This window comes from Aquarana catesbeiana, linkage group LG01 (genome assembly GCF_042186555.1).
Source record: "Aquarana catesbeiana isolate 2022-GZ linkage group LG01, ASM4218655v1, whole genome shotgun sequence".
NCBI lineage: Eukaryota > Metazoa > Chordata > Amphibia > Anura > Ranidae > Aquarana > Aquarana catesbeiana.
This window is the reverse complement of record NC_133324.1, coordinates 811,033,755-811,044,709: the sequence shown is the minus strand read 5'-3', so window position 1 is coordinate 811,044,709 and position 10,955 is coordinate 811,033,755. Positions and strand designations below refer to the sequence as shown.

Genomic DNA, 10,955 nt, shown 5'->3' with positions numbered 1-10,955 from the left:
GCCAAAACTTTTTTGCTTAGTTTTGCTAAAAGTGGGGAAGGCTTAGAACACCATAATGGTGCAAAATCTGGTGCAGCTGTGCATAGTAGCCTAAGGCTCGGTTCACACTGGGACGACTTGGGATCCGACTTGTCGCCCCTCAAGTCGCCCCAAGTCGTCCCAGAAAGAGATTCACATGACAGTGAATGGGAGCGTCTTAATAGACACTACTGAAGTCGCTCCGACTTCAGAGCGTACTCCCTGTACTACTTGGATCCGACTTGGTAGGCGACCTGTACCATAGAAATCAATGGAAGTCGCCTCCAAGTCGGATCTCTCTCTAAAGTCAAGCGACTTTGCAGGCAAAAAATTTTGTTTGCCCAGGCAAACCCCTCCCTCCCAGAGAGCTGATTGTCCTGTGATTGGCCACAGCCGAAGTCGCCTGTCCTGGAGGCGACTTGAAGTCGCGTTGTAATTTGCTAAAGTCGCGCTGAAGTCGCGTTGAAGCCGCGTTGAAGTCGCCGTACAAAGTCGCGCTGAAATCGTGTTGCCCCTGTGTGAACCGAGCCTAACAGATTCTAACTTCAGCTTGTTCAAATAAGCTTTGACATTAAAAACTGGGAGCTGATTGGTTTCTATGCAGAGCTGCACCAGATTTTGCACTCTCCAGTTTTAATAAGTGAACCCCACAGTTACTATGAATCTCATCAGTATGTTGCAAAATCAAAGGTATCTATATATTTTCCTGCCCGATAGTCAGATAATTTGGCATCCCATTGTCCCAATATACCAACTGCAATACTGAGGGAATAACATACTTATTTAAATGTGAATGTGATCGCTTCTATTTTGGAAAAACTAAACAGCTATTTAAAATTTGTATATCAGATCATATCTCCGATGTGACATCAGGAAACGTAAGATCTCCTGTGGCTCATCATGTGGTGTTTGGCTTACTTTTTGCACTTTGGATAGAGCACACAGGAATCCATGGGGTGCAGATTTTGATAAAATATTGCTTCAGCATGAAAGTAGATGGATTTATTAGTTAGAGGCAAATTGTTCTCCTGCTTTAAACACTGCCATCAATTTTGTATGTTTCTTATGATAAAAGCATGTTTTAATCTTAATCTTATCAATCATAAATCACCAGACACGGCTATGGATTGGTGTGGGCACCAATGAATAATGCCCTGGGAAGCGCACTTGTGGGCAGGAATGGGTGGGACATCTTTCCGGCGTTCACATCAGGTTAATTTTTTTTTTGGAATGTGTCATTAATAAGGACAATCATGCCTACCTAGAGAAACATGCTAGTGGGACTCATAGGTTGCAAGGATAGAATCCTGGTTACTCTATAACTTTTTGCTGCTGTTCTGCATTAACATTGGATGTTTGTGCTGTCAAACCACTAAGCTACCAGCTCGAGTACTTTTGGGACCCTTGTTTGATCTAATTATACAGGATTGCCTTACAATTGGGATTTACTTCCTGGACTACACCTCAATTAGACCAACACATAAGTCTTGGAAGAAAAAAGAACTATTTATTTATATGAATATTTTTTTTTTGCTCACATACATGCTTGTGTGGGAATGTTACTTGTTTCATCAGTGGATACTCATTAAGATCCAACATTACATGTCCTTGGGGACCTATGAACATTTTCCCAATTATGGTACTATTTATATCCAAATCAATAAATATGTTCAAAAAACACACAAGCAGTAAAGTGTGCACAGATTATGCTATGGTGTGTTGGACACTGGTGAATCTAACAGGACCAAAATCTGTACTATACATTGATGTTGGTATTGATGACTAATATACTCAAATAAGGCAGATTGAATATATGACCAATAAATAATTTGGGAATCAATATTTACAAAAGCATCGAACAACTGTCTCTAAAGAGGTGCTCTGAGGAGTTATTAAACTGATTCTACTCATAGAGGAATACCAGGCACTGTGCTCTTAAATGGCATTCTAAGAAAAGCTTGCAATATGCTTTCCCTTTGGTTAGAGTAGAAACAGCACAAATACACCGGTGCAATTGTGGTGGTAAACATTACACAGTGAACAATTGGACACGCCCCAAATTTTACATGCCTTGTTATTTGGAGTTTAATGTAATGTGATTACTGCTATAAGGAATCAGGAAAGTTGCATAAGCTTGGGGATGGTGGTCTGTATATAGTGTGCAGTTGAACTTCAACCTTTTTATTGTGTTCGCAGCTGTTTTTATGTGTTTGTGCATATATACACTTCTGCTGTGTAGCCAGTATACTTCTTACAAAATCACACCGAATGTGGACTTCCTTGATTTTCCACCAGACACATATCAAAAAATAGGAGATGCAATCCCAATCTTTGCAATATTCTCTTTACTTCAATTCTTCATATACATTACAGGTAATCGGAGTCAAGCGACCGCACAGTTTCGAATATAACCATGTTCTTCAGAGATGCAGCTTGATGAAGAACATGGTGATGTTCGAAACTGTGCAGTCGTTTGACTCAGATTAATTTCTAATAATATACTGCGCTATTAACTTGTAAACTGGACAGCTGCAAGCATTTTCAAAAAGTTTGAAAGTGCTGCGCTACATTTAGTGATATAGAGTGACTTATATCAAAATTCCAATAATAAGAACATGTGTATAAAATCATACAATCATATGAATATCCACGCTAATCAGCAAATGTGAATTAGAACCAAGCCCATCCACATTAATCACCCAAGTGGGTAAGCCACCACCAATAAGGAGGTTTAAATGTGCTTACCAGATTAAATAGACTCATGGGCTGTCAACACTGAGTCAGACGGGCATCGGGAGAATAAACTCTTCCAAACGTATCGCTGTATGATCCCTGATCCAATTCCACAGCAAACAGGTTAAACTTCTCTATCTCTCAGTAGGTCAAACATCATAAAAGTAAAGAGGTCTCCACATAGTGTAATTCCATTTAAAATGCTATTTATTAAATGAATACTGCACTTACATCAAGCAGGAAATAAACAGGCATATCATCATATAATCCAGTGTCTCTATAGTAAACACAGTGGTTAGATGAGCGTCAACCCGACATGTTTCGTCTGAAAAGACATCATCTGGGGACCAGATGTGGAATTGAATCGGGGACCTGCCATATAGGGATGTTTGGGAGAGCTTATTCTCCTGATGCCCGTCTGACTTGGGTGATTTCTGTGGATTGGCTCCGTTCCCTTCTATCAAAACCGAAGTTCAACACATCTACAATTTATCTTTGAAGTTTTCTTTGCTGATGTCACTTATGGACCCCTTTTTTGTTCTAATTCACATTCACTGATTAGTGCAGATATTCATATGATTGTATGGTTTTATACACATATTCCTATTATTGCAATTTTGATATAAGTCACTCTATATCAGTAAATGTAGTGCGGCACTTTCTAGCTTTACTCAGATTACCTGTAATGTATATGAAGTACTGAAGTAGAGAATTTTGTAAAGATCAGGATTGCATCTCCTATTTTTTGATATATATATATATATATATATATATATATATATATATATATATATATATATATATATATATATAACAAATATATACACTAATAAATATATTCGTGTTTTATATTCCATGGGTACCCTGAACCATAATTCTATTCAGTCTTCTCTCTTTAATGATTTTTTTTTTATTCTGTCTGTGTCCCTGATGTAAATTTTCATAAATGTTCTGTCTGATAATACCAATGTCACCAAGATACAATGAGGAAACAAATCTCTCTAACAGAACTCCTGGCAGCAATTAAAAGCAGACAGGGAATTTAATCCTTCCCCACGCTATCCAAAACTAAAAAAGGTTTTGGCTTGACATACACCTTAAACAGCATCAGACTTATCAAGATGAAAAAGAGTAGCAAAGAAATCCTGTACATAGAGAAATATGACCATTGATGCCTTCTTTTAAAAAGGCAAGTTGCTTGGCTGTCATACTGATTGAGTGATTTACAAAAATTTTTTGAATGGAGTTAGGTTTTAAAGGCTCAGGCTCCTGCCGTCATCCTGGTCACAACCCAGTGAGTCACCAGACCTGGGACACACACACAGCTAGTAAAGTCTTCAAAATCTGAATTCCTATCTTGCATGCTTGTTCCAGGTCAGTGACTCACCAAGTCCCTAGGTCACTAGAGACCTTGATCTTGAAACATTTAAGGCACAATTTAAAAAAAAATGTCTGCAGTAGCAGCTCCCATGTATCTATCCTCATAGATTACCTTTACAGAGAACCCATAATGTATTTTAAAACTCTCTTCTGTTTGTCTCTCTGAATTAATTTTACTTTATTTTTATGGGCTAATTTCCCATCCAGTGAAAGCACTATTATGGGTAATGTTGGGCTGGGTGTAGATGGATTTCATAGAGCCTTCTTTTAATGGAAGCTTGGACAGCAGAGTATGGATCAGCACCCTTTTTTGTTTTAAATAGTGTACTGCCCCTCCCCCCCCCCCCCATATGCACATTACCCACCTAGGTGAATGACATGCACAGTGCTTGCTGTGGCTCCTGGGATATGCACATCACATATCCCAGAAGGCATAGCCCTTCATTCAGAGAGCAGAAGGGGGGGTGCCAAGTGCCATGCCATCGGGTGGCACACTGGCTGAACCCAGAAGAGCTGAACCCAGCCTCTCAATGACATCACAAGCAACACGGTGTTGCAGGACCGAGCAGTGATGGTAGACAAGAGGATCTCAGCAGGATAACACTGGATCCTCCGAGTGGGTGAGTATCTGAAATGTGCACAATAGACCACCCAATAAATGGAGGTAGATGGATTTCATAGAGCCTACTTCTAATGGAAGCTTGAACAGCAGAGTATGGAAGGTCCAAGCTGTACACCCCTTTAAAAAAAGTACATTGTTTTTTATGTGGCTCCATAATATAACCCATTGTTTATATACAAAATATCTTGACATACTGTACACAAATTATAAATTCAGATACATTTTAGGAAAAGCTGTTGAAGTCAATACTCTGGAAAATTTGGTGTGAACCACAGCAATCACTGTCTGTAGTGGTGCTCTTTATAGTTCAGTTTTAAATATTAAAGCAAATATTTGGTCAGTTTCTACAGGATACTGTACCTGTTTTTATAAATGTTTTGTCAACTATCAAGATCCCTGTAAGGGCACATTATACCAGCTCTGATATCTCTATGCATTAGTTAAAAGGAAACTTGTTGAGTTCCTTTTGATTGATATCGTTGCCAAAACAAACCATATGACAACCTTCCGAATGTGCTGCCAAGGCACAACCTTATCTTCTGAAAGATATTAAAAAATAATGTTCTTTAACATTGCTTGGAATGACAAACCACAATACATAGAATGATGTAGCAACCTCTCCAGCTGCATTAAAAGTCATTTAGGTTATGTTTAATGTCAACAGGTTTAGATACCAAGGCAGAAAAACTTGTCAGAGACTGAAACAAGACCAATCTTTTCATTACAATGTGTATTTTAATACCTTTGTAAATGGGAAATGAGATTGTTACAATGTTGGGCATTCATATACATTGAAGGAATCCAATAACCTCACTTTGTTGTCAGCATACAAATTATTCTGATCCTATGATCTGTGTTAAACATTATTTATGGTGGAAACCCATTGTCATGTCTTCCAAAAGTGATGCATTATTCGGTTGATAGTTTGGAATGTCTTAATATGATGATGCACAAAAAAAGCACCATAACTCTTAATCACGAGTTATGTGACCTTTCTATAGACAAAACAGTAAAAAATAGAATTTTAAATAAATAAGTATAAAAAATAAATATATATTTATAGATATATGCATAGTTAGTCCACAGGCTGTAAACTGCATTCTTGTCTGGAAATATCTTTAACGGTCAATGCATCTGTTGGCTAAAGGCTGGCTTACTGAATCTCTCAGAGACTCCAATAATAAAATTAACCAACAGCAGTATGTGACAGTACCCCTTCCACAAAGCCATAACAAACATGCCCTCTCTCTTGAAACTAGGCTTCGGGTTTTTATTCTTTTTTCTGAAGAATCCATTAGGGAGGATGATATTATTTGCCTCTGTAATAAGATGGGGTTTTCTTGATGCATAGGGGTTCTTAAAAGATTTAACCAGCCAACATATGATTCACTCTGTCAGTAACTAGCCAAAATTAAAATACCAGTTTTGGGTTTAATTAGCTTTTCAAAAATGCAGTTTGTTTTTTTTATCCAGTTGACATGAAAAAATCTCCCCCAATGTTAGTCAGTATTGGTTTTTTTTTCCATTCCATGTTTTTTTATCCATTCTTTGGTATTTATAGTTTTAGAATATGTAATATGGTTCCAACTGCCAATCAGATAGTCCAACGCTTTTTCCTATAAGGCCATTTAATTCCACAATTGAGCAGCAAAGGAATATTGGCTCTGTGTCTTATCTGCTTTTTCTTGCATCTTCATTCACAATGTAGCAGGTCTTTACAATAGCCATCAACATTTTTTTTTGTTCTTACTCATCCAAGTCATCATAGACGCTAGGTCTTTTACATACTTTCATCTTCACTTTTCCTCAAGAAAAGACCTGCTTTTGGCATAAATATCCTTCATTATTATTGTGGATTTTCAGCTGACATCTTTATAGAGTTCAGGTACCTTCTCAGGGTCTACTGGTCTAGGCAGAAAATGCGTGAATTTCTGATGTCTTTTAGCTCGAGCTCCATCTCTAGGAGTTCCGTCTTTATTAAGTGCTACAAAGTATCGTCTACCAGAGTCTCCATGTTTATATAGATTTGAGGAATAAGTATTATACCAGTTTTCTTCAAATTGCTCCCGGAAAATGCATTCAGAAGTTAATTTTTCCTGTTAAAAATAGACATTTTTAAGATTAATAAGGATAGTAAAATTCTGAACTTTTTTGTATTCTTGTTTTTTTCTCAGAAGAATTTGAAATGCAGTGCAATACCACATTTAGCCTGCAAGTGCCACTGTTTCCACTAACTAATTCTTCTTAGAAAAAAAGATCAATTTACCAATCTAAAGATAATATTGATTCTTCATTGTACAATAACAACAATGCCCTCAGGTAATAAAAATCAGATCTTTAAAATATATGTAAGCAAAGAGCAGCACCAAATAGGTACTACATCAGAACATTAACTGCACATTACCTGGAGAACAGTACAATTGTATGAAACGTTGCTGAAAGCATGGGAAATTCTTCTTCAACCATATCCCGTTCTTTCATGTGTTGTTTCAGCGCTTGTGAATATAATACCAGGACAAGCTAAAGCCCAACAATATGTTTGAATAAGGCTGTCATTCAGATGGCATACAGAATTAGGGTTCATTTGTCTCATTACCTTTTTATAATGGGGAATAATTATAAAGTGTTTTTGTATTTCAGCTTACTGAGCAACCAATGCAGTTTCTATCCATTATAACTGCATATTTATTGGCAACGCCTATAAACATTTTAGTGTAGAAGTATAAATTGCATTCGTTTTTTAATTCTTGCAGCCACTGAAAAGTAATCTATAGCAAAAACTGTATGGTACCAAATCTCTGACAAGCTTGCAGAATGCTGTATTAATTCTCTCAATAATGGATTGTGCCTGGACACTGAAGAAAATTGTTCAGTAGGTCCATGCCAAGTCAGAATTAGGCCTCATTCGCATGGGTATACTTAAGCATATATCATTGCGAAGGGCCATCTTTGTCCACATGGGATGCATAGATAGGTCTTCTGTGCATTTGTACGCAGGCAGTCCTGTCCATGTCTATTGGGATGCAGCGGCTGCACAGACACAGCCGATAGTCCCAATCTGAAAGCCATGCAGATGCAGGTGTGTGTCCACAAATGCAAGCTGTCAGCATTCAGGGACACGCACCCGCACCTGCACAACTGTCAAACTGGGACCAGTGGCCATGTCCGTCCAGCTGCTGCATCCCAACAGACATGAATGGGACTGCCTGCATGCAGAAGCCCAGAGACTAGGTGTAAACAAGGTAATTTAACTTTACTAGTGAACTGTTTTGTGTTCATCAATCTGTTTGCAACCCATTCCATGTAATCTTTAACTCATTTAAAGCAGATCTGCACCCTCTGAGGGAACTACCCTCCAATTCACCCATCCTTCTGCCCCTCCCTGCTATATAAATAGTGCAGTTGTATTTTTTTTGTTTTGCTTTATGTACTTTTATTTTTAAATGTGCACCCCCCTCTGCCCCTAATGCATATTAACCACCTATGTGAATGACCTGCACAGTGCTTACTGTGGTTCCTGGGATATGCACATCACATATCCCAGAAGGCATGGCCCTTCATTCAGAGAGCAGGAGGGGGGTGTGCCAAGCGCCACACCTTTGGGCGGTGCACTGGCTGAACCCAGAAGAGCTGAACCCAGCCTCTCAATGACATCACAAGCAACATGGTGTTGCAGGACTGAGCAGTGGTGGTAGATAAGAGTATCTCAGCGGGTCAACACTGGATCCTCTGGGTGGGTATCTGAAATGTGCATAAAAGACCATCCATTAAATGGGGGTAATAAAAAAATGGGGGGGGGGCAGGCGAAGATCCGTTTTAAGCTATCCCAATGGACCTTCCTACCATCTTCTCACTGGGAAGAGTAAAAGATAAACCCCATCACCCAGAGATTCCACAGCAAACTGGAAAATCTACATGTGTGATACCGAGTGATCTCATCTTTGCACAATGGGACAGTGGAGGTTATTTAAGAAAGGTAAATCCACTTTGCACTACAAGTGCAAACTACAAGTCCAAAGTGCACTTGAAATTGCACTGAAAGTGCACTGGGAAGTGTAGTCGCTGTAAATCTGAGGGGTAGATCCGAAATGAGGGGAAGCTCTGCTGATTTTATCATCCAATCATGTGCAAGCTAAAATGCTGTTTTTTATTCTCCTTGCATGTCCCCCTCGGATCTACAGCGACTGCACTTCCAAGTACACTTTCAAGTGCACTTGTAGTTTGCACTTGTAGTGCAAAGTGGATTTGCCTTTCGTAAATAACCCCCGCTACCTCTTAATTTTGGAGAAGGATTGTGTGATTTATTCACTAAAGCAGCACAGACAGCAATGACTTAAAAAGCAAGAACCCCCAGCAACAATCATATTACAGTTAACCTAAAAGATTACAACTAGCTGCATGTTTTAAAACTACTGTACTTTGCACAAACTTATTTAAGTAATTTCTAGGCCTTTTAAAATTGATTTATGTTTTAATTTAAGTAAAATATATACTTACAGATCCGAAGAGCTCCCCTTTATCATTCATGCCCAGGTAAAGGCCAGTGTCCACACCTCTTATGCTCACCAGACCAATAGCCACACTGATGAATTCTAGAATGCCTATCAAGAGAAAAATTGTGAGAATTAGGTTTCATCACCCGGGCTAAACAGAAACCTTTAATAAATAACATGAGAGGAAGATCATTTGATAGAAAACTCCAAGATAACATTACAGCATGCCGTTTATATTTTATGGAGCCCCAGAAAGTGGACTCATTCCCCATGAAAATGATGGTGGTATTTTGTCTTTATTGTGCTATCTTTTTCAAAGCATGTCTTTAAAAAAAATCACAACAAGCAGGTGAGTCAACCAGTGGGAGACCACATCAGAGGAAGCTCAGTTTAGAATAGGGGCAGTATGAAAGGGAGCTCCATATAAAAGAACCACAGCAAATATTTGATCTCTACCTAATATTTATGCTTAGGATAATGATTCCTGTCTACATACAATGCTAGAGTTTTCTCACTTCATCAAAATTGTGTTGTTCGGAGTAATAAACTGGAGCAACCATTTATCTTCCAAAATATATATATTCTAAATTTTGCAAGATGAATTAAACCCTTATACTGGTAAGCATCAAAGAAGAAGAAGAATTAATATTTATTGCCTTGAGTATGGGAAAGTGATAGAAAGTATTTTAATCAGCTTTACAACAGCTAAATCAATACGATGGTGGGAGGGAGTTGTTATCAACAATAGCTAGTCTGTTCAGATAAAAGAGTTGTGAATAAATATCTCAATCATTATTCACTCTTCCTGTCAGATAAGCATTTCCATCCTTGCCTGTCCTCGAAAAGTGAGGTGTATAGGTCTGCGCTGTGTGCTGAGAGTTACAGTAACATACTCACAATACAGTGGAAGATAGGTGGATACATACATTTTGGGAGGGGGATTTCTTAATTATTACATTGATCACATGCTGTATCTAGAACCTTTATGCCCGACTGGGAACATTAAGCAGTAACGTGATTGTTTTTGGTCTGGTTGTGAGGTTTTACATGGCCAGGCTGCTAGTTCAGGTCCAAGTCCTTTCTCATGTTAGACATGGTTCAGATCATGGCCAAGTGGATAACTTAGATTAGAGCCAGAATAGTCAGAATTTTATGAACTGAATATTTAGGGAGAACACAAGAGGAGGATACAAACTCCGTGCAGATGGTGTCACAAGTGGAAACTAAACCAAGGACCAAGCATCTCAAGGCAAGAGTGCTCACCTTATATCCACCATTTTATGTGCAACAGACAGTCTATTAAATGCAAGTACAAAACTTTCAAATTACATTATCAACTGCCATCACACATTTCTTCAACACAATTACCAACATTTCAAAAATAACAATAAGGAACATTTTAAACCTAAAGAAATGTCACTAAATATGCTGTCTCAGATGGATACAACAATCCTAAAAAGTCAGTTGTTTTTTTTCTTAACTGAGAAGACAGGCCAGTGGGAGTACTTCCAAACCAAATGTAACATTCACCAAAACAGGGATTTTGTAGTACATTTTCTAAAAGTTCCAAATTAGGAGCATTTCCAGAGGCAAATATTTTTTGCCACATCCCTCCAGGATCTGTAACTGTCTCTGGCCATTGTACATACAGAGTTCTTTGTGCTACAGTTCTGTACATTTTGTTTCATATCAGAAGTGTATGGGCATGA

General features: G+C 38.3%; 1 protein-coding gene across 1 annotated transcript in view; it reads right to left on the bottom strand.

Moving 5' to 3' along the window:
- Window positions 1–5,511: 5,511 nt before the first annotated feature.
- Window positions 5,512–10,955, bottom strand: part of FGF20 (fibroblast growth factor 20) — a 7,863-nt gene continuing 2,419 nt past the window's right edge. The window contains exons 2-3 of the mRNA XM_073612246.1: window positions 9,251–9,354; window positions 5,512–6,849 (exon numbers count right to left, since the gene is read on the bottom strand). Of these exons, the coding sequence (XP_073468347.1) occupies window positions 6,613–6,849; window positions 9,251–9,354 (341 nt within the window). The 3' untranslated portion in view covers window positions 5,512–6,612. The remainder of the gene's footprint in view (window positions 6,850–9,250; window positions 9,355–10,955) is intronic.